Source organism: Wasmannia auropunctata, unplaced genomic scaffold (assembly GCF_000956235.1).
Source record: "Wasmannia auropunctata unplaced genomic scaffold, wasmannia.A_1.0 LD336000.1, whole genome shotgun sequence".
Classification (NCBI taxonomy): domain Eukaryota; kingdom Metazoa; phylum Arthropoda; class Insecta; order Hymenoptera; family Formicidae; genus Wasmannia; species Wasmannia auropunctata.
The window spans coordinates 3,802,820-3,828,079 of NW_012026890.1; the positions used below are offsets into that span (position 1 = coordinate 3,802,820).

Consider the following 25,260-nt stretch of genomic DNA (forward strand, 5'->3'; position numbering starts at 1 on the left):
ATTTTATCATTTTTTAAATTTTTTAATTACTGCTACATTTCCCGATATTTTTAAAGTAAATAACACGTGGAAAGACAGACGAAGCTTCAGGCAAGCAAATAACCAAATAGACGAAAAATCGATTAGAAATATGATACCGCGAATGTGTGATACAGCATATATAATTTTTATAAAACTTATTCTTGATGAAAAACGAGACAATATCAGTATGGTGACACCACTACTTTTCAGTATAGTGTTTTTACTACACTAATAGTTTATTTTTACACGTGATAATTATTATTTATACGATAACAAATATTATATCAATAAATATATATGTAACTGACATTAAATACTTTTCTATTTTTAATTTAATGCATATTTTAATGATTTCCTAATAAATATATATAATTTAATATGATAAATTGATTGAATTAATAATTGATGAATGTAATTGTAATCGATTTCAACAAAAAATTCTTTTTCTTTACCTAAAAGGCTTTAAAAAATATATTATCAGCATGCAATCTTAATTCTACTTTAATGTCACGTCGAAAGGTCAGTGCACCTTGTCGTGTCGTTAAATTATATGCTTACAAATACTTCGAATATTACGTACGAATACGCCATACATATAAGAATGACAATATGATTTACCACCGTGCCTGACGCAGGCGCAACTCTTGCGATTCGATAACAGATAAAGGGACGTTATGGTAGTGGAACTGCCAGTCGCTATGCGCTTACTCTACCGCGTTAACTTATACTTTTCTTTCTTTTTACACCAGACAGTGTATATTAAATTCGCGTCTCGTTTAAATTAAATATGTGGACCGATAGTTAGATAAACGAGAGTGATTAATAAAAACGATCGTTAATTTCGTGCATGGCTATGAGATGGATGAAAAGCGCGTGAATATTTTCGCAAATGTATATATATATATATATATTACATATATTGTCTCGTACTTCGCATTTAATTTAAAAAAATTTTTCTCGTAAATGTTTGCCATAAAAATTTTGCCACTTATGTTGCATTTAATTATACAATTTTACACGAGAACATATTGTAACTTCATGCGTTAGACAAAATGCATTCAGAAGAATGGCATATCGATGCACAATTGTTACTTATTATGCCAAAATACATAAGAAAAATGTTATAGGCTCTAAAAACTCTTTTTTTTAAAGATTGCAAATTTATTGTGATTTGTTCTAAATTTTTGTTAAATAAATTACGAATCGTTTCTATCAGGACTTTCATTCGATTGTAGAATGGATGTAAGCTCGTTGGTCCCGGCGGGACTTCAAGCAGGGCAAACAGATGAGTGCGAGGTTCAGGCGGGATACAATAAGTTTTCGGAAAATTTGCGAAGATTGACACCACAGGCTATACAGTGCGCCATTTTTTGCGGCGGGTCCAGATGCAAGTATGAGAATCCAAAAGCCTGGCCGGCTGTCCACATGGCAATACAGAACATCTTTTCGCATTGGTGAGCGCCACACAGCCGCTTGTCAAATTTTAATAGAATGAATGACAATATAAGAAGAAATAATATTTTTAATTATACTAAATAACAAGCAACAACAAAGCTTTGCCAATAAAAGTATGATTACTTTTTCTTAATAATTTAACAGTAAAGTCACTTTTAACGCTTTGTTTCAAATATAAAAGAAACGAAACTATAATTTTAGATTTACTGTCGTAAATCTGGTAACAATAACCAACTATAATTAATTTGACAAATATGTATTCATTCGTTTTGTATATAGTTCCGGACTATTTTAATATTACTCGGCAATACTTATAACTCGTTCGATAATTTATGTGGACTTAAAGACATATACTGTATATTTGAACTATATTATTGACATTTTGTCGAAGCATATCGTTCAACTGCAACAGCGCCGAAAATTTATTCAGTACTATATTTAGATCAAATATACAATTGGCATATTAATATGTGCTTCGTTGCATCGATATATAAATTAATAATTGATGTAATAGTCGGAAATTTTTTTAACATATTACTTATCTAGCTTTCATATACATATTGATTTTCGATCTAAACGATTTAATCATTTAAATCGTTTTAGGGTAACTGACGATGTCCTTGCGATGGCACGACCTAATACCGCGCAGATAATAAAGAAAGATATAATTGCCCAATTTCAAGGGTGGAGTATAAAAACCATAATCAATCTGCAAACACCTGGCGAACATGCGAGTTGCGGTGGTCCGCTAGAAGAGAGTGGCTTTACATATGATCCCAACGTTTTTATGAAAAATAACAGTAAGTATTAAAGATTTACTTAACAGTAAATATTAAAGATTTACTAAAATTCGTTTGCAGTGTTTATTAACTGCTTATTAAATTCCTCGTCTCATTTCTCAATGAGAATAATTTTTAAACAGTTGATTCCACTTTCAAAAATATATATCCTTGAAATAAAAATAAGTCAGATCTAGAAAATTATAATTTTCAGTTTAATAATTTTTCTGAACATTTCAATTAATATTACATTTGTATTAATATTACATTTGTATTAATATTACATTTTGATATCTTTTTTTATCGGCGAATAAGTGAAGCAATATTAATGTTTTAACAAAACTCGTTTCGACTATCAGTACATCGCAAAGTATAATACAACGTTTACAAAGCTATTTACTCAAATCACTCTTACTTTATCGCATTTCGCATTTACATGATAATATGTAGATTATAAATAATAATAGCGGCAAAGTAAAAACGGCGAGAAATTTTACTTTTAAATCAGCAAGAATAATAGTGAAAATGAAGTAGAAGGGAGTTTGTCCTTGTGTTAAACACACGTAGAATCGTGTGGGAGCGTTTCTCCCTCAATCCTAACAACCACCAGTTAGATCGAAGAGTTTCGCGATATAACATGCAATGCAGCAAAAGCGTATATCTATAGAGAGGAAGAAAAGTTCCGAAATAACGTTTGATGTTATTAGAGGAAATCGCTTATTTCCTCTACGACAGGAAGGTTTTAGCATCAAGCTGTCATGTCATCTCAATTATACCGATCACGTAAAAATCTGTTGCAGTTTATTATTATAATTTCGCCCTAAAGGATTATGGTAGCGCCACGGTGGGGAAACTTTTGGATATGGTCAAGGTTGTGGCCTTCGCCGTGCAAGAAGGAAGAGTGGCCATTCACTGTCATGCCGGTAAATCGATTTTTCGTGCAGTATACTTGACCCAATTGCATCCCCTGCAGCTATCATGGCTTTTTGAATGCATGATCGTGTGAGATCGATGTGGATACATAAATTAATCTACGGAAACACTGCTTTTTTTTTATCGAAGCCCTTAAAGACGTAGATCTTATTCAATTCCTCAGTTTGACGATGTTGGTATGTTTTTTCAATTTTTTGCATTTATTTTATGTCACTTAATTGTAATTATAACTCTCATGTGATTCTTATTTAAATTTTTTTGCGCTTTATTGATATACATATTTAAAAGTATTTGTTAAAAATTTGTATTAATTGAAAATACATATTAATATACATAATGCAATGTTAATATTTTTGATAATAACAATATTTAATTTGGATACATAGTATATAATATTAAATAAAATTATATATTTTCTTCAAAAATAGCAATTGTAATACGTTTTCCACGTTTTTTAGTTCCAGCTTAAAATTTATTATATATTATCTTCTTTTATCATTTATGAATTTTTTATTTAGATTTAATTGATTGCTTTTTTTCCATTTATTTATTAGTTTTTTTTATGAATTTTGGTAAAATTTTGGTTGAATGACTTTTATATATCTTTATCAATCATCTGTAAGTTTTAAATGTATATTGATTTAAGCAACGGTTGAAAAAAGTTTGTCGTGTATGATATTATGTCGTGTTGCATTGCATGTATACAAAGTCGACCGACGTACATATATTATACATATGTATACTGTATATTCGAATCTTTACGCTGTACACGCAAATAACTTTTATCTAATACTGAAGGCAGGAAATAGTAATCTCGATTAAGTTATGCACGGTAAAATTTAATTTACATGATAACAATGCGATGTGATTTTTATCAATATTTTTATGTTAATTTTTTACGCTTTGCACTCTCTACTTAACACATCCTTTTATAGAAATTATATTTGAGATAAATCATTATGTAAAATAAATATGTAAACTATTACAAAAGTTCAAAATACTTTTATTATAAGCAAATAAATGAACAATCGATATATAATTAATTTGTTCAATACTACATAGCTCTTTACATGATATCTTAATAATTGTCAAATAATTATTTGACTAAAAATAACTTAATTTATAAAAAAACCAATATCTGGTTATTATATAATTGCACTCTATTAATTGAATTAAAGCATATAATTATTGAGATAAATATATTAAAAATAATAAATTAATAATAAGTCTGTTGCGCTCATCCATTTAACATAATAATCTATTAGCTTCGTTGGCGTTGCCGCGTCGCAAGAGAATTTCCATTCCATTAAGAACATAAAATGCGGATGAAACGATAAGCGATCTCGTACATAATGTATTTTTAAGACCGATATATGTATACATACTTTTACACCCGTATTGCTATACCACGTTTGTTTACATGTGAATAATATATATGATGAAGAAAGTACCCGCTTCGATACATATGTATACATACAATATGTATACGGAAAGCTGAATGTAATTTTAAAATTATCATGTGCTGGGAGTTAGAGATATAATCACTAAGGTCGACAACGTAACAAATTAATACGTAATCTTCTTATGCTAACAAATTAAAACTATGCAACAAATTAATACGTAATCTTCTTTTATTCTTATGTATGATAAGAATAAGATTGTCTTCTAAATAGAATTGCTTTTAAATATATCAATAATTTATTTTTATTTGACTATAAGTTTTATGCTGTTTAACTAATTGTATGCTAAAGCTACAAAATTTTTATTAAATAATGAGGTAATTTTGTAACTTCACTTAGGATTGGTTGTTCCATTTTCGGATAAATTAACAATAATTTATCTAATAGATAAGTGAATGCTGAGCCAATAGCATTGGCTGTACAGATATTTATCCATTAAATAAATTACCACATAGTTTATTGGAAGGTAAAACAACAGACCCTTAAATTGATATACTAAATTTACAAAATTTTCTTCAAAGGTATTTTGTTTTTCATTATGAATTTTATTTCTTTTAAACACAATATATATTTTGTATTATTTCTTAAATATTAATTCGATATTTTTTACTTAATTATTAATGGGATCAAACTAATTTAAGATATGAGTGATACGATTTTTTTTTATCGATAATATTCGAAAGGAGAATATGTCAGAGAAATTATTATGCAAAGTGGTGTTTAAGGACATGCGGAGTAGGTGACTATTCCGATCGATCGATCAGTTTCTTCGTAATGGTTGCTTCGAAACTATCGCCAGTTCACAATCACTTTCTTGTTAGAAAATACTAATGGTTTATAAAAAGTCACGTATGGAATGAAGTTGAAAAATCGCAAAATCCTTATTTCCATCAAAATATTAATTAATTGTAATTATGTCCACTCGATTGTCACTCCTTTCGATTGTCAACAAGAGAAGAGACTAAAATAATAATATGGCATATTAATTTTAATTCTAAATTCTTACGGTCTAATACTGATCATCGCTTTTAAGAATTAAAATTGATAAAATCAAATGTAGCAAAAGGATTTTAGATAACAACGTGGAATCTAACGAGCGCGATTAGGAAAGTTAAATTGCAGGATTTATCCGCGCCGCGGGAGTTATCGCGGTTAGTTGAATTGATCAGCGTGCTACAACTCCAGAAATGTCTTGTGTGCATGCTACGTGACTTAATTATAAAAGGAAAATGTACGAGATTCTAGTAGTGTTAACCGTCAGTCAGATATTATCTAACAAATTCACCATATGTCGTCATGTAAATGTGCTTGCTTCTTATTCTAAGACAATCTGAGACTATAGTTGACATTTCGGTTTCCAGTTGCGATTTATTAATCTGTAAAACTTTTTAGATCGATACAATGATGTTTTATCACCAACACGGTTACCTAATGTGATCGACGGTTTCCTATCCTTTCTATTCTTGGAATCTAAAATGCGAATATTTTCGCTTATAGTTGATAGGCTTCCATTACATTTCGTATCACCTCGAATCTTACATGTAATCTAAAATTGCGATCGCCTATTTTCCCTTCTTAATAGGTGTTATTAAGCATCAGTAAAAATACTTTTACGGTCAAATTTTTTCTTTATATAATTACATACATAACATTTTACCACTATTTTTAGTATAATAATAGTTAAAAATACTTTTTATTTGCGCTACGATCACTGATTTATGTTATTATACAATGCTTGCTTGCTTGCTTGCTTAGTTATATTTGATTAGAATCGGCAATTAAGTCAACGGTAGCAGAACAATGCCGAAAGTATTTTACTTTCAGGTCTCGGCAGAACCGGCGTTTTGATAGCGTGCTACCTTATTTACAGTCTTCGTGTAAGGGCGAACGATGCCATTAGATTTGTCCGCATGAAGCGTCCCTCCGCTATACAAACGCGCGGGCAAATAATTTGCATTCAGGAGTTCGAGCACGTCGTGCTTCCGCAAATGATAGTATTCCCTTTGCACAGTACGACGGGAGATCGCAAGCCCTATAGCCTTCAAACGTACCTGAAAAAGCAATACAACATGCTACACGGATATGAACAGCGCACCTTCAAGCATATTCCAAAAGTGCGAGGCAATCTTCTTTTATTTTGTTCACTTATGTGATATTAGACTCTTTTATTGAATCTTGTAATTTTATTAGATTTATAATTAAATATTACTTAATTAATTTTTAATTAAAGTAAATTAAATTTAATTATAAATAAAATTTAAACTGTATTTTCTAATTATACAATTATTTTTATTTGCTTATTTATTCTTATTAATATTATTAATAAATATGATGTCTAAGTTAAATTTTTGAGATCCGATTTTCTAAGGAGAAAAAATATGAATATAAATACTTGAATAATATTGAAGAATACAGAAAATATTTTTAATTTACTTTAATCTTATTTTAATATGTAATTTTTGGTTCAATAGTTATTGTACATTTCTGTTAATTGCTATCATAAATGGATGTATATTAATTTTTCGTTGATATTATCAAGATTATATAATACACCAAACTGCACGATTAATTAACTACGTATTTTTTAGATCGTTTTTATTATTTGCGAGCGGATACTGCAGCTCTGCGATTGTCAGGAAGACAATTCGCCTTCCGAGATTTCATACACGGTTTCCAACGTGCCTTTTACGCAAAAGTTTATCTGCCACGTATTGGAGAAATTCCGTGACGGCAAGGGTAATATGCGGCACTCCTATTCGTGGGCGGAATCCCTTACGGACTCCTACGAATTCTCAAGTGAGAAGTATTACATGCAATTTAATAATTAAGCAATCCTGTGAGATTCAATTAACCCTTGCCCTATCCCTGAGATTATCCAGTAAAATAACCAAATTACTTGTTAAAACTCTACAATTTTTGATTAATGTAAACATCTGTGCATTTATAAATATAATTCTTATTCATTTAAGTACTTTAAAGATCAAGTTAAAATGTAAAAAATTCATACTTTTCAAATGTATTTCTTGACTTACTTATTTAAAATACATCTTGAGATCGCATGTATTATGTATATGTAAAAAAATGTATAATATATTAAAATTTGTATATTTTAGCTTCCACAAAAGCGTGCAGTAGTAGTCAAGGATCGTCCCGAGATACCTGCGACGATATAGGAAGGTTGAGCGACGTATTTTGCATGTCACCGGATACTCCTTCCTGTGACTCCGCGTTTCCAGGTACTGATTATTGACAAATTCAACTTTAGGTTGTTCGGCGGTATCTTTTCTACATCTATTTCGATGAAATCTCGCTAAAATATCGCTGTGTACGTATATATATTATTATATCTGACAATCTAATTTTACATTGCAACAGCTCTAGACGACAGTTGCGTGGATGATGTCCTGGGCGATGGTATTCACGATCAGGATCTGCTCGATAACGACTGTTACAAGGAGATTCAGTCGCACATGGACTTAAGAAGCGTCTCCCGCAATGATTACGAAACAGTGACGGCCGAAGAAGCTATCAAAGCGCTCATCCAAAATAACGCCTCACTTCCCGATCCGATAAAGAAACGTTTGCAGGAGTATCAGGTGCATTTCATATACCCGTATACAAGAGAAAGAAAAACATTTTTAGATACTATACCATTTAAGATTTTCAGCGTGTACGTTATAATTATCGCACGCGTATATATAGGATCATTCATTCAGTTTCTTCAAGCTACGTCCAATTGCTTCAATGCTTACGCTTGTAACCAGCCCTAGAATCGTGAATAGTGAATAATGTGCACGGTCTATAGACTTACTGACAGAATGAATCAATTTACTGTACATCGCAGATGTATTGTATTATATGTGTAACATATATTGTATGTAATTCTATTTTTAAAGTTGCAATCAAGGTGCAATTGTGATTAAGACGGAGTCATGTTGAAGACACAATTTTTATTCATTACCGTCTAGTTTACAGAATTTGTAGCAATCCGATTAAAATATATTGGATTAAGAAACAATAATGCAAAATTTTAAAAGAAAAATAGAAATGTCTATTTTGATTTTCGAAACAACATAGAGCGATTAATTTATTCGAAAAATATAATATAACATAATAATATTCAATTATAGAAAATTATTTAAATATTAATTGTAAAGTATGGTAAAGTATAGTAATAATTTGACTGATATTTTTTACTAAATAACAGTAAATAATAATTTATTCGTAATATTGTACGTTTATATAATAATTAATAGTGTTAGTGTTAATAATAAGAAAATTAAAAATATATTTTCAGAGTGACTTGAATCATCGATGTACCGCCTGGCAGCGATTAGAATTGGAAACTAATTTGGAATTATTATCAACATTGCTGTTCGAATGGTTGGAAGGTCTCAAGCATCCCCTTCTTGACGTTGACAGCCTCAGTTACATTGTCGTGTGGAGTTCCAAGCCGCAGCGATGCCTTGGAAAGCTATCCGTCTACACAAGATACTTATTAGAATATCTTTTGCGGTTCATTACTCGCTTGAGGCCTGTGACAACTGAGAGCCAGAGTTTAATTACCAAAAGACTAATGGCGGCACTGACGCAGCAAACAATTTGGATCAAACATTGTTTCCATCCTCCAAGTATGTATATATATTTTAATTGTTTCTATTTTTTAACTAACAATTATTACTTTATTAGATAACGCTATAATAAAAAAAAAACTATTCGCTATAATAAAAAAAAACTAATAATAAAAAATTATTCGCGTGGAAAGTAATATATACCTAATTAAGATAATAATTTTCAAAAGCCTGATAGTGAAGCTGATAGTCTTCAAGAATAACATTTGCTTAAAGATGTTTAGAGACACTCGGTATAATTGCGTCCCATCCATCAGTTCTATACCTTATTTGCGTCATATCGCGATCCCCAGAAATATCGATTTGTCCAACACATATGTCCGCTTTTATCCTATTTATATTTCAACATCGATAATCGTCTTTATGACGACTGCAAAGGACGCAGATTCATAGACACCAACTTTTGTCGCTCTAGCTATCACTATTGAACTGATTAATCCTAATAGAGACATAACATGATACTTTCCGTCGACGTGAAAACTTGCGTTTCAGAGAAGCATTTCCACAAACTGCGACGCGGCACCGCCGGTAAGCTCAACGAATTCTTCATTCGCCTGATGAACTTGATAGAGGAAGTTAACACTCAGGGACTGGACAAGCCTCCATGGGCGTCGAAATGGGAACTATTATCTAATCACTTGCGGGATATAGACAGTCAGAAGAACGACGGATGAGTGTGACAAGTTTACAGTTTATAGCATTTCGACGAATTTGTTTCTATTTGCCAACGATATAGATAGGCATCTAATTTTTTATTCTTCACCAGGTAGGGAATAAAAATAATAATTTATAAATTATACAAAATCGTTCGGAATGTTAACAATTAAATTAACAATTATATTAACTATTCTCTTGTTAAAGCAGTGAAAAACGTCTTGTCTGTAATAGCAGCTGCAGGTAAATCGTCTAAGCCAGGATTCAACACACTAAGAATAAGTTAAAAGATGACTTTTATAATGATATAAAATAGAGAATAGTGGAGAATACATTTGTTACCGTACATCTTATACATTAATATTAAAAATTATTATTGCTGTGCCTGCGAAATGATTTAACAAACGCGCACTGCGTACGATTTGTAATCGAGCACTATGTTATTCTTTCAAAGAAAAATTAGACAAAATCGACTTTTCCAATATTAGCATCAGCGACTACCATGGATTTAGCTTGCTTAAAATTTGAGACTTATGTATCATAGTGTTTACAGATCCAACTTACGATCAACTCTGAATGTTAACTACGATTCTATAAATTTACAATAATTATTTTTACAATGAAATATTCCATTTGATTTGATTTTTTAATAGAATCTTAACGTATTTTGTAATAAATGCGTTATATATTAAACAATTTAGTTTTATGTAAATAACTTTGACAAATAAAGAAGAATATTTTAGCAATAATAGTAAAAAAGTATTATGTAAACCATTAATCTTATAAAAATCTTGCCAAAGAAAGGAAAATAATTTAATAATTCAAAATAAATAGATAATTTGAAAAACAATTATACAAAAGCAGAAAAAAATCACTGTATAATATGATGTATGAGAAAATATCAAAATAATTTAAATTGTAAAATTAATATGATATACATCCATTCTAATTGAAATATTTATTTGTTTATTGGCTAACCAATTTTTATTGAAATTTACCAAACTTATTTGATAATGATGACATCATTATTGCGTTAATTTTAACGAAAATAAAATTACAAATGTTAAAACCTTACAAAAAATCTTCTCGCTGTATATTGCTCGTAATTAAATTACAGTTTTTTCTATTATGATTAATTATTACATAGCATGTTATCAGCTGAAGATATTTCAAAGTTTTCATTTATCTTGTTTGTTGCCAAATCTTCTGCTATTTGTTTCAACATAAAAATTTTATAATAGTTTTTACAACATCCGCTCATTGCATTAAATAAATTATGACTAACATAAATATTATAAGCATTCATATTCTTTATTTATTCAGCTGCATATGACATTTTCAGTTGGATATATGATATTCCATTTATGTTAAATATATTACTGATTGCAAGTGACATAAATAAAATTCAGAATTAGGCGGCTAACTGTGAAACGTGAATGAAAAATTTGGAGAACCATTTTTATATTCCATTCCATTAAACAAAACATACATTTAGAAAAAGTATTTTGATGTGTCAAAGATAGCGCGTCATATACAAAAATTACAATGTTTAATGTCATAATTATTCAAGAATGATAATGACTTAAAAACAGAATCATATCAAAAAGGTGATAACAAGTAGCAAGAAGTGTTTAGGATCCCTTTATTAAATGCATTAACAGGGAATTTGAACACAGAATTTTTAAAGAGCTTAAAATTCTCGTGTTTTATATATGTTGCAGTTTTTATTTTATATATATATATGTATATATTTATATAAGTATATATATCCTTTCAAGATAATTCTATATCAGCTAGGATCTTAATACTAACGCTTATGCCGAACTTGAAAATGTGATTTCGTAAATTCACTATTTACAGTACGATATAAGTGCTTCCTGCAATCTATATATATATTTATAGACATATATTTCCATAGATACATTAATTTACGTATATAAATCTCGATACGTCTAACGGGATTATCAAGCATTATACAAACGATGTCAGTCTTATCCAAAGAAAGTACGGTGAAAATTATAAATTCATCGGTACTTACAATTATAACTACTTAATCGGCTATCACCACGCTCCGTCCATTACCATTCCCAACGTAAAGACCGGAGGTTGATAAGAACAGTTGAAGAGAAATCGTGCATGGTTTTCTTTCAGTAACACATTTAATTTCTTAGTAAAATCGGTACATTTTTACAAGGCAACTTATCATACAAATACTTAACAAAGTAATCCAGACAATAAACATTGTAGGAGAATGCAATAATTTTCAATTTATGCCGGCGGTATCCTATTCGATCGATTATACACGGTTATCCTTCATGGAATTCGCTTCTTTGCGCGAGCTCGAATTGCGATAACAACCTCCTTTGGTTTCTTTCCTTTGCAAATTACTTTAAATTATATTTTTAAAAAGTAAGACTATGTAGAAAATTATTTTCTACAATTTTGCAGAGATTATAGATACATTATTTTATGTTAAAAACCACACTTGTTTGTACGTCCTTGTTCTAACATGTTTGATTTGCTTGCGAGGAAATGCTTTATTTGACGGGAATCCCTACGATGTGTTACGTACACTCTCGCGAGAATATTGTGTGGAACGCGATTTTAATAATAAACGCGAAATTTGTCATGAACATGTCCATCTCGATCACATATATACACAATATATATATAGAAATTGTAATATATTCGGACATTAATCAATGTATAACATATTGCAACTTATTGCACAAATGTCGACAATCAATCATTTTATTTTGTCATCTGCCTATATTGAATTTCTGTAGCAGGTTAATGACGGAAGATAAAGAATTTAATAAAAATTTTTTGAAATTAGCAATAATTTTCTTCAGGATCCGAATATTTTTATTCGGTTTTATCTTGGCATTAAACAAATAAACATCAGCATCGATTTGGCACTGTTCATGTTGGATACTTCGATTCTATCTGATATGATTCCACGGAATCGCCATCGTTTTCGTCAGAGCGAAGCAATAAAATGCCAAGTAATGCACCGGCGATTGATTATCGAGTTCGTTATCGGCAATTATTTTTCGAGCGTTTTGCAAAGTTCAACGCGGCACGATTAAAAAGGGGGAAAAAAGCTATAATTTCTGCAGCATTGTGTAGGCAAAGTAATGAAATAATCTCTCGCCCGAATGCGCACTAATCGATCGCAATGCCCGCGTACATAAATCCAAATTGCCCTCAATCAACAAACATAACAAAAAAGAAAAGGAAAACATTAATAATAAAGCATCTGTGGGTACGTGTGTATAACATTGTCGTAATACAAAAAGATTCAGCAGCAGATACGCGTTGCGCGAGCCCGCCCAAAACGTCACGCGACGCGGCGCTTGATCGATCAATTTAACCGATTATCAATTATAAATTATCCGGTCGTCGGGCCCCGCTCCTCCCCGCGACGTGACGAACGTTCACCCGGGCGAAACGAGAAAATGTCTTCCGTCGAATTATACGTCCTCCCGAGAACATCGAGAGAAAGACAAGAGAGAGTAGACTTCACGAGTCGAAATTAAATGCATACGGGATTTAACGGGTAATTTAACGCGTGCACTCGCATACACAATTACACTCATGCGCAACACATGCACACGTATATACGCGCGTATCAGGCCGCGATATCAGCAGAATCATCCGTCCGCGAATGACGTATGCGCAAATTCCTAATGCCTCGATGAATTTAATTATTTACAGGAGAGTCTTCTATGTCATACATGTGTGAGTGCGTGTATGTGGTGTGTGTGTGTGTGTGTGTGTGTGTTGTGTGTGTGTGTGTGTGTGTGTGTGTGTGTGTGTGTGTGTGTGTGTGTGTGTGTGTTTGCGTGTATTGGCGCGTATCAAGTTCTCTTAATTCATTATACATAAAACATATAGACTTAGATTATTAATAGGTATCTTACGCGAAAGCAAGCCCAAACGGCAATGAACCTCGCAAAATTTCATCGGTGAACCAGGTGACTGCCGAACGGTTTACGGCATCCTCGCACAAAAAATGCAGACATACACACATACACACCTCGCATTCTCTCTCGCTCTTCGCGCTTGTCTTTCCTTCTACGCGCGTTGTGTGTGATTTAATTATTCCTTAACCCTGCAGAGACTTACACTCAGGACAAGTACATGCAAATATATCAATTTCGTGTTTTAAATTATTCAGCGACAAATCTGTCAAAGCCTCACAACGCAGATATGTATGTCTCGTTAATTAAAGTTGGTTGTCGGTTTGAAATTACTTATTATAGCTCGAAACGCGAAAGCTGTACAATTCCGCAATGTTTTATTTTGTCAATGTTCGGGAAATAATAACGTTAATTGCAATTGTAAAAGTATAAGGAAACGTTTCTTTAATATTTAATGCCTTCTAAAAATAATAAAACAATGCTTGCAACAATAATCGAGTAGAGCTATTGACGCATCTGTACATATTACAAGTATATATGCAATGCATATAAAAAGCTGTGTGATAATAGAAATTGCAGATTACGAGTTACAGAAAAAAGATTTATTCGAACAATATGTGCTCGTCTAGTCAATTTGACTGTCGAAATTTTCAAATTCAAATATAAAATTCATAATATTTGTATCATATTAATATAATATTGTATCTTCTTATTTTTATTTGATTGTTTACTGAAATACTCTAATTCGTACATTCGCGTTATTATAGTTCAGTTCCCAGAAATGAGAAAAAGACACCTGCTTAGACTGGCGAACAGAAACGAAGTATAATGTATTTATCCATTAATAAAATTTTACATTATTTTTGCATGCATCTTATAACTAGACTGCGAAAATTCGTGAGTTTCTATTGTAAGATCCGAACTAATTGTGGTTTGAGATGCGTTGTTTCTTTCGCGATAATAATAGTGAAAAAGAAGTTGGACGACGCATGGAAAACAATTTCAATATTTTATATTTTCATTAAATCAAATCGCACTTCTCAAAACGGGTTGTAATAGCATCGCTCGCCTGAAAAAAGGATCATCGTGAAATGTCACAAACTCCCGCATTCTACTTAAGTGCACTGAAATATCAACACCTATTATTGCCATGTGCAATAACGTCAATAAAATTAGAATTAATCGTATTTTTTAACAACTGAAACTAAGATTTGACAACTATTGACAACAAATATCAAATGAACATGGAAGATCCTTCTAAATTTAATTAAAAAAAAAAAAAACAATTTATTGCATTCAACGACGCCGCGAAGTTGTTCAACTCAACATTAAATATTTCGTGATACAAAGTAACTTTGCGTAGCTGAAATAATAGTTTTTCAAATTGCACATAATGTTTTGTTATAATCTAATAAAATAGCCCCCCCTTTCGTCTCCACCAGTCACTGCGCAGAGGTGACGCGGGCGCCTCGTGGCAATTAAACTAGCATCTAAGCTCGACAAATATTTATCGTTAAATACATACGGAGACTACAAAAAAATACTGACGGCTCAAGAGAAAATTCGAATTATTCGTGTCGTGTCGATAGACTCCGTACAATTTGAAGTTGCTCGCCGTACCGATGTCAGCGCGCTTTTCTATACTCGTGTGTGTTTCGGGATTTGGAGACCGCGCACTTTAGAAGAAATCTACTGGTCTCGATTGGTATGCATATAGTAGGACTAGGATTGGACGGGGGGAGAAGGGGGACGGGGAGAAAAAGTTTGATGGAGAGGGCTTGTCGACATCTAATTCCTTACAATTTCGATACGTATACGTATTAATATATGTGTATATGCATAGTACCTTTTTAATTTATTTATAGACTTCATGCTTAGAGAAGTAGGGAGATCATTAACGTGATATCTTGCCATTTTATGCAATTTTTTTTCGACATTCGATTCAGTAGCGTGACATGTATTAATTGCCGGTAATTCATTGGAAATATGTCGATATATAATAGACTTAGCAACCAAAAACGACTTGTAACGTATAGATACATATGTATAAGTCCCTTACTCGTCTGTATATATTTATATATATATAATTAAATATAGTGGTCTTACTATATATTCGTCACGTATCACAGAAGGAAGTGCTAATAACTATAATATAATCTTCTTGAACGCGTAATACATAACAACTCGAAAGTTTTATGTTAATTGTCCAAGGCAGTTGAAATACTAGCTTTCACTGCATTGAACTTGAAAAGCACCATCTCGTCACGGCGCTGAGTCTATCCTATACCATAGAAACGGTGAAATTAAATATATATATATATATGTATATATATCGTACAAAAAAAAACCGTCGAGATATTAGCGTCAAATCTGGAATTTCGTTTTGCCGTGTAATGTGCACGTACGTATACGTGATTATGAAACGTCGCGTTAGCGATCTTCCCACTTATCCCCGTTCGTAACGTTCGCTCGTGTGTGTCATCGATCGTGTCGCGGAGCCACGTACACCTATATGTAATATCGTTTCTGCATTCGCGGATCCCTGACCGGCTCGATCGGAAGGTAATTTGAAAGATCGTCGCACGCGCGCGTGTCGCGTATCGTAGCGCTCATTTACAAACATCGGCCGCCTCCTGGCCGGTCTTTTCCTCGTGTTTTTTTTTTCTTCTTTCTCTCTTCGACCGGTTAATTACCATTTAATGAATACGACTTACGATTAACTTCGCTAGACTATACAGAGTGCTACCAAGTGTAGCGGACGGGTACGCCGGGACGCATCCGGTCTCGTCATCCGGATGCGGATTCTTAGTTTAAACTTGTGTATGTGTGTCTGATACCGGGGCCTCTTCGAGGGGTAGGACCCGCGTATAGTCGCGATACAATAGCTCACACAATAGCTCTTCGTTCGCTAGGTGAAAGGTAGGCCTTAAAGACTAAACTCAGTCGCTCCCGTACGTACCCACCACCACCACCACCATCGCGGCTTCATCGATTTATTTCGTGGATTCAATCCCGCCGTACTGTCTGATCGATTCGCTTCTCCGGCGGAACCGGCGCGTCGATTCTTGTCGACGTTTTTTTTTTTTCTTTTTGAAAGATCCGAATTGAAGATTGAACCGACGCGAATATGGCACGTTATTCTGCGTTGTACGATGTTCTCACTGATCGCATAAATTATTGGATAATTATATTCGTAATTAAAACAAAAACAATTTGACTTTCTCGAAACACAAAGAAAATATCGTCAAGTATTGCGTAAAAATTGTGTTTCACGTATAATGTATATATATGTAGAGTATACATATTTTCAATCGTTTGTAAAGTTACATTGTTTATCAGTTCGATACAACATAAAGAAGTTCAAAGACCTGCTAGAGTTGCCATCGTACTCGATAAGTTTTGTCACAAAATGCAATAATCGCGACGCGACCACATCGGTTCCTCCGGCGAAGGATATATTTCCCGTCGTGTTTCCGGGGCGTCCGGTAAGGCGCGCCGACCGCATGGCGCGCCGTGCGCGGTGCCCTATCGTCGCTACATTAATTTCTAATGCAATGTACACGAGAGAGATAGAGAGAGGAGAGAGAGAGAGAGAAAGATATATGTATATATTTATGTATACGTGTCTATTAGATATAACCGCGGCTCCGAAACGGAAAAAGGATCGAGAGGAAAATAAAGTATGTAGATCGTTGCTCGCAATTGTTTGAGTAAGGATATGAATCGCTTCCACATGTCGCCGAGATTTACGACGCTACCGGCGCGGGCGTCGGACGTCCTAGCTGGACCGGTGGTACCGCTCGCCAACCGTTGTCGCTTAACCCGACAGTGTCCTTTCACAAATTCGAATTGGCTCCTTTTTCTTCCGTTAAAGCCGCCATTCGGGACGCCGTGCGGCACAGATATGATACGTTGAGGGGGGAACTCGTACGAAGGAGGAGTGTGGAGGGGGGTGGGTGGTCCTGGAGGGCCTTCATCGTCCTCTTCTCGTCGAGTCACACTGCTCGATTACTCTTCCGCTTACTCGCAACCCCGTGCTCTCTTCCGCTCTTTCCTTATACTTCCGTTCTCTACTCTAGACCCTGGTCAACGTAGAAGGGCTCCTCTCTTCGCGTGACCGAACAAACGGGACACCTTGTACACATCTCGTTTCTATCGGTTCATTGCGACGGGGGCGATATTACGCCTCGACCTGATCCTCCGGGATCATTATGTCGGGCGCCATCGACAGGTCCTCCGCTATATCCTCGTCCTGGCCGGAGTCGTGGCCGTGGCTCTCCGAGTATTCCCTCTCGTCCGTCTGATCCTCCTCCGTCTCCTGCTCCATGGGGCCGTCCGGCAGCTCGCGCTTTATTAATCTCGTGTGCTTCCCTCCTTCCGGACTCTGGCTCTCCTGCTTTATGTGCACGGCCGGTTCATCCAGCGGCGACCTGTTGAATCGACGACACGCGCGAACGTGTTGTGTACGCTTATACGAGTGGAAAACTTGCGAGAGCGCGACCGCGCCCGCCGGTGTGTGTCGGGATATATATTTCATAGAGCGCGGCGACCGACGCGGCGGCAGCGGCGGTATATTTTTTTTAGCGACACGGCCAACAGGGGGAATAACGATTTCACTTTTTCCGGTATTGTTTCATTGCCGCGGTTTCATGCGGTTTGTCAACGGCTGCAACGGATAGTTTGTATTTTGCGAGAGAGAGTACACGTGCGGATAGGGGCATTTCCACCGGCTTTTGCACCGCGCGCCCGATTGAAGTGGTACGTGTATAAACCGTTCGTAAACACAAACCGTCCGTGAATAAAACAAATTGCACGATGTCGGATAAATGAAAAGATTCTAGGCACGTTTCGACAATATTATTATAAGCTGAAACAACATACCGAAAATATATAGGGACACAAATGCAGATTTGTAAGACAAAAGAGTTATCGCGAGAATTCGAATGACGCTATACGGTCAATATTTGATGAAATGTATTGTAAATGTGCGAGGAATAAACGAATGACGCGCTTAACGACACAAACGTCACTTACATTAAGTCATTATGAGGTAACACATGTTCCTTATCAGGACTTGTCGCTGTTGACGTGCACATCGGATTCAAAAATCCCATATTAGACTCCCCGAGTGCCTGGAAATACTCAAATTGCATTAGATGGTTAGTTATTACTGATTTAATACCAAATCACTCATCTCACTTAGATACTACGCATTAATTATTTTAAAAAAATCGCTTCTTATTTATTATACAGTAACTACTATATTATTGACCATTATTATTGACTATACAGGACTAGAGCTTTGCTTCTATTTGGCACAGCTATTTGCTAATGGCAATTTATCGAAGAAGATTAATGGACTGCAGAATTTCATTAAGTTGTCTGCGAATCTTTCTAAAATAGTTATTTGATTAATTTAAACAGTATATATCTAGCCAATTATTTGTCTCGTTATGTGGCACTGACTCACTTTAATGCATACCGAATCGCTCGACTAAGACAGTAGACTGCAAAAGTGCATGAGACAATTCTCGTGTTCCAGAAATTAATTATTAATAGTTACCTGCAGGTTGGCATTAAGCGCGTCACCGTACATAGTGGGACTATGCGTCAGCGTTGGGCTCTTCGACGGTACGCCCCTAGATATTGACAGAGAAAAGTATGTTAGTAAAATTCGAAATTCGGCCGTGAGCGTATATTTCCTGAAATCAATCGCGTGTATGAGTTTTCTTTAAACGTGTCTATGTCGGGACGGATCTGATAGAAAAGGGGGAAGTTGTAGAAGTTGAGTGTACGATAATCATGTATTTGGATGTGTGTGCGCGTATGTGTTTTGTGTGTGTGTGTATATGTGTGTGATTGGAGTAGATATGTAGACGTATTAAAGACAAAAAGGAGAAAGATAGAGAAAGCGAGAGAAAGAGGTGTAAAGTGAAAGAGAAGAGAGAGACAGAGAAAAAGAGACAAAGAGAATTATATAAATATGGAAAATGTATACATATAAATATATATCAAAAAGAGATTAAAAAAGAGCGAAAAAAGTATCCGAGATACTCTTACCTACTTACAGTTCCACATATCGTATTGCCCATCGCACTCGTCTCATCGGTGATTGAGTGAGATTAGATAAGAATTACAAAGAGAATGTTTAAAAAAAGCGCTCCCGTCTCGAAACTTCATAAATAAAATAGTATCAACTCGTCATTCTTTCTGTTCTCCATTGATTTTTAATATTACATCAGTTTCGAAACAAATGTACTTATAAACGGCCACCAGGTTACCTGAGCTTACCATACCACTTTTTGTTACCTTGCAAATCATTTAGTAAGTACTCGATTGCCGAGCAATCGACTAAACGCTTCTTTTTCCCCGACGATTTGCGAAGAGAAGACTTTTCGCTGTGTTTCTTGCGATTACCGTCAAATAATGGTAAATCGTACTTATTTGCAGTCTTAGCGTACGTCATCGGAAATCTTGACGGGATATTTAAAAATGCATGCCAAGAAGAAGATGAGAAAAAAGATTTCCTGAGGCCGTTTATCAAGTAACAAGAAGCGCTGAATAAAGAGAAAAATAGAAAAGGGATAGATGAAGATAGAGATAGAAGAGAGGAAAGTCGAGAGAGAAAGAGAGAGAATAGAGTTAAAAAGAGAGAGAGAGAGAGAGAGAGAGAGAGAGATTGAGTAAAAGTAGATAAAATTTTAAAAAGTATTAAAGAGATGATTAAGTAAAAATTTTTCGAGAATTATTATATCATTAAATATTACTGAGATTTTATACTGGACAATGAGTCCACATGGTACCTGTGATACAAGACGAGTCGCAACGATGAAGATTGAAGAATTCCACCCGAGGTTATAATTGTAACGCATAGTATACACAATTTACACATGCGCGAGTAGCCCTGACGTACATATCCACTCAAACCAAGAACCATTCGCTCATTGCGGAAGCATGATGTAAGATGCTAAAGTTTATTTTGCGATTCTTAACTTTATTTGCCTTGAAATGGCATTTGTCATTCCATCTTAAAACATATTTAAACTTCTACGAAAGTATTTCCAAGTTTTCTTCTCTAGCAACAGCCACGTAACTTGTTGAAATATTGTTTCGTGTCCGAAATTTAATATTTAATATTTTTTTATATTTAAAAAATATTTTTTCATATTTTCATTTTTTTAATCTTTTTTTTTTATATTTACTTTAAATAGTTCTGTCATTAATTATGAAATGAAGAGATAAAATTTTTCGTAAGATAAGCAAGAATTGCAAGCTAAATTGTAAAGTTGAGAAACTTTCAGAAGGCTTGTAAAACATCTAGTAGATATTTTGAAATGTAAAGTTGAAAATCGCAACAGGTTGCAAAAAGGAAACTGCATCGGATAAAAACTGAAGAAACAGACCTTCGCCAGGATGCTACACTGCTACCGTCACTCGGTAGAAATCAAATAAAAATGACGAACGTAAAATATTACAAACGTCCATTAATGTCATAACAATTCTACGATTCACAAAAGAAGAAAAAAAAATAATTCTCTACTACTATGTGAGAACAAAAGAACAAACAGAACAAAGGGAGAAAAACGGAAGCAAAACTTGAACACAAAAGAACGCTTGCCCGCAGAAACACACCACTTTCACACGAGACGCTACGCGCGAACGGCATTACATTAAGCGTCATACGTTTATAAGCAGTGTCTTCAAAGTGGGTGGGACAGTTTTAAGAGGGCTTAATCCGGGAGACGGATATTAGGGATTCATGGTAATCCATGCGAGCAACTAATAAACACATTGGAGGTCCGGCAATTCTGATCCAATCGTCCTGTTGTTGGGATGTTGCAGGACCGTGCAGGATTCAAGCTATCACGGAGTGCAAGAGCCTCGGGTTACAATACTGGTGACGTATACGGGAATGTCCTATGAACGCTTGAACGTCATTTGTAAAAGTGTGCAAAATTTGCATGTCTTTCGAAATACAGTACCCATTATATTTTTACGCAGAAAAAAACCGATTTTTTTTATGTAATTATATTCTTTAATCAATTTGAAATTAATTATTTATTAGCAAGTTGGACTAAACTTTTTCTTTTTTCTAAACGTTAATTGTCTTGGCAACTAAAATATAAATAAAATCTAGATTTAAATTCATATTTAAAACACTAAATAAAAAAGAATTTCATCTGTCGACATTTATGTCAAAACAATTGTTTCGATATTTTTATAGAAAAAATGTAACAATTTTTTAGATGGTTATATACGCCCCAAATATATATACACAAAAATAAATTTTAGAATATCACGTGAAATTTAAATGTTTAATCGTACGGCAAACTCTTTTGTTGCTTTTGCAAACCTCAATATTATATGAAATTTTATTTATATTTGCCAATGACATGTGTTATAATCAAATAACTAAATTAAATTTAAAAATAAATATTTTTATTTTTAATAACAATTTTACGTGTTATGCACTAATACAGTTGCTCATATCGTTTAGAAAGTAAATGTATGACCAAAAACCGGTCAAAAAATATTCAAAAAAATAAAATTGCACACTTGTAACAAATAAACGAGCAAGGTAATAGTGGGATGATACTACTGTCCAGTTTTTAAAGGAATCGGAACTTTAAAGGCGCTCGAGGCAGGCATGATGCGGAAATCATTTCCAGAGGGATTGGACAAACTGCATGGAGCTATTTCCTGCTGCCTTGGCGTAATCTGTATACTTCATTATATACAAATTGTGTCGCGATATAGCTTAGAAATGGAAGAAATTTTGATATAAAGATATTTTATTGATTTTATTGGCTGATATAAAATTCAACTAATCCAAATTGATTCTCGCATCTATAATTGCAGCTGTTAGTAACGTAATAAATAATTTGAAAAAAATAATAATTGAAAAACGTAATTTTAATAAAGAAATTATTCTCTAATGTATCAAAAGAAAAACAAAACGTAATGTTATAATCCAAATTGTTGGCACAAATATAAATATGTAAAATTAATCAAAATTGATCAAAATCAAAACATACGACAAACATAAATTTTTCCAAATAAATTAAATTTAAAAAAAATTAAAATAAATTTTTTAAAATAAATTAAATGTTAAATCAAACAATTATTATCTAAAATTTATCATTTCTATATTTCCTCGTTATATTCACGTTAATTCAAGTTTCATACATTTATATAACGTTGGAGCTTCTTTCATTTTCTTATACGGTTTAATACAGGAATATGACGAAATAAATCTCCGTTGCTTCGAAGCAATTTACTTTTTATTCCAAAGGGCATGTCGTCACGTCAATATAACAGTAACAGCTGCAATCGTGCACATCCGCGGAGCAAGTGTGCACAAAGACTTTCAAAGGCAGCAGGTTGTAAAGCCCATTTAGTGGTTCGATTTGTAGACAACGACCAAGCGAAAACGTCCCGGTCGCCGCGTTCATAAAAAAGTACCGCGGTAAGGTCAGAACGTCGCGCCAGCCAGCCAGCAGAATTCTAAAAAGTGGTAGTGCTTACTGTGCGGAGAGGTGGGGTGGAGTGGGTGATGGGGTTGGGTCATATTTCCTGGGGCGGCCGCGGGACAGATGCCGCCGCTTTACGAACTCGGCGTCGTCCACCATCCAGAATGACCCGAAGTCGTCCTCATAGCGCACAAAACACTTGTGCAATGATAGATTGGTGCGGATCGCGTTCTGTATACACAGACAAGACCACCAAGAAATAGAGAAAAAGAGAGTAAAAAAGACAAGGTTTCTGGTTGTTTTTTTTTTGTAGTAGTAGTAGTAGTAGTAGTTGATTGCGCATTTTCGCTTTTCTTTCTTTCTTTCTTAATCTGCGCGCTCGGCCCGCTCGCCGCTCGCTACCCTTCGTAGAGGGGGATGGGCCTCACGTATATCGCGCGGGGCCGGTATTTTTTTTTTGTTTTTTTGTTGTTTGCCGTCGCGCTTTACGGGACCCAGACGCACCAGCGACACGCTGGCACGTCCCTTCGCCGACGGCTCCGCCGCTCATTATCGTGTTCGCCGGGACACACGAATGAATCTCGGCGCGATCTCGGAAACGTCGACTTTTTCAGAGAGAGCAAACAGCAGCACAGATTCGCAAAAAGAGGGGGTGGAACAAATCAAAGAAAAATAAAAAACAGAGACGCAGAGATAATAAAAAATGTAGTAAGGCGGCTTCCTCTCACTACCTGACAAAGTGCAACACTGCGGTTCTCACTCTGTTTCCGTGGGGTGAAGGGGGGCAATTCCGCATCCGGGCTTCCGGGCTTTTCGAGACTAGACTTGGGCCCAAAGATAACTCTCGGACCCGCCGTTCTCGATCGGGTTAGTCGCTGCAAAGCTCACATGCTCGTTATGAAAGCACACACGACGTACTACAGATTCCCATCTCCGAGAACGTGATTAGCATCTCTAAAACTCTCTTTCTATCTGGGTGTTTCTTTTTTTTTTCCTTTCATCTGTTGTGGCTCTTTCATCGGCGACGCACTCTCACGCAACATCCACGCACCCACCAGACTGCCGACTACCATCACACGACGACGGGCAAGTAAGAAGTTCACACACACGCGGGTTCAAACACAGTGATGACGGTAGTTTCTCGAGTATTTCAGTCTCTCTGCGTAAATATATAAACTTATTTGCCGAGACGCGGAACTTTCCAACTTGTCTCGCTTTGCTTTCCAATTGAAAACAGGAGATCTCCGTAAGGAGTCTCGAATGAGCGTCTATCGATTTTGAAAACTTTCAATCTCGTTGCGAATTTACAATAGCTCTTATCTGCAAATTATATAAACGCGGCACCTCGAGAAACTGCATTATTAGCAGCAAACATACAGACAGACGACACAAGCGACGTACAGTAAAGAATTGTTATGGCGTTTATAGGTGTATAAAGAGGTTTATACACACACAGATCTATACGTATGAATGCGCACGTATCAAGTACAAACAGGTACAGTATACTATGAAGAGAGATGTAAAACAGGGAACACGACGTAGACATTTTGTGTAGGCGATCAAATATATGATATTAAAAAAAGAGAAGTAGAGAGAAAATGCACAGGAGAGCGTGCGTGTATGTGCGTATACATACATACGAAGGCTACAAACGCACTGATACGTGCGTTTCGCCTTTTAAATCGCATATATAGAAATGTATATATATAATATATAAAACAGATATATATTAAAAATACATATATATAAAAAGAGCTATATATATATATATATATGTACGTATAAGATAAAATATTAAATGTTCTTAATATATATAAATATGTGTAGAGATATATATATATAAATATCGATATATAAAAATATGTATAAAAAGTATGTAAAAAGTTATATAAATATGATATAAAACTGTAGAAAATTGACAGTATAAGGGGCTG

The 25,260-nt window shown here is 34.5% G+C and overlaps 2 protein-coding genes across 9 annotated transcripts in view; one reads left to right on the forward strand and one right to left on the reverse strand.

Moving 5' to 3' along the window:
- The first annotated feature begins 718 nt into the window (after positions 1-718).
- On the forward strand, positions 719-10,597 carry LOC105453392 (protein tyrosine phosphatase domain-containing protein 1-like). Of its 6 annotated transcripts, none has more exons than XM_011695311.1 (11): positions 719-912; positions 1,257-1,475; positions 2,080-2,276; positions 3,056-3,178; positions 6,473-6,762; positions 7,237-7,444; positions 7,762-7,884; positions 8,024-8,244; positions 8,946-9,279; positions 9,772-10,045; positions 10,141-10,597. In XM_011695311.1, the coding sequence occupies exons 2-10, from the start codon at positions 1,258-1,260 to the stop codon at positions 9,951-9,953; spliced, it is 1,896 nt and encodes a 631-aa protein (XP_011693613.1). In that variant the 5' UTR covers positions 719-912; position 1,257; the 3' UTR covers positions 9,954-10,045; positions 10,141-10,597. The 6 variants fall into 6 exon arrangements, with proteins under 6 accessions (XP_011693613.1, XP_011693614.1, XP_011693616.1 ...); XM_011695312.1 differs by having other exon boundaries at positions 10,144-10,597; XM_011695316.1 differs by lacking the exon at positions 719-912 and adding an exon at positions 1,565-1,589 and having other exon boundaries at positions 1,445-1,475.
- A 961-nt stretch (positions 10,598-11,558) lies between these two features.
- LOC105453394 (forkhead box protein P1) overlaps positions 11,559-25,260 on the reverse strand; it is a 292,226-nt gene continuing 278,524 nt past the window's right edge. For 2 of the 3 annotated variants that reach the window (XM_011695317.1, XM_011695320.1), the window contains 3 exons: positions 19,420-19,495; positions 18,891-18,997; positions 11,559-18,286 (listed from right to left, as the gene is read on the reverse strand). In XM_011695317.1, coding sequence (XP_011693619.1) covers positions 18,037-18,286; positions 18,891-18,997; positions 19,420-19,495 — 433 coding nt within the window. In that variant the 3' untranslated portion in view covers positions 11,559-18,036. The remainder of the gene's footprint in view (positions 18,287-18,890; positions 18,998-19,419; positions 19,496-25,260) is intronic. The other variant, XM_011695321.1, reaches the window with a different exon arrangement.

Excerpts from the sequence above, each read along its gene's own strand:
- LOC105453392 (XM_011695311.1), top strand. The coding sequence starts at position 1,258 with ATGGATGTAAGCTCGTTGGTCCCGGCGGGACTTCAAGCAGGGCAAACA. Across the intron at positions 1,476-2,079 it reads CAGAACATCTTTTCGCATTG|GGTAACTGACGATGTCCTTG; the intron begins GTGAGCGCCACA and ends AAATCGTTTTAG. Across the intron at positions 2,277-3,055 it reads CGTTTTTATGAAAAATAACA|TTTATTATTATAATTTCGCC; the intron begins GTAAGTATTAAA and ends AATCTGTTGCAG.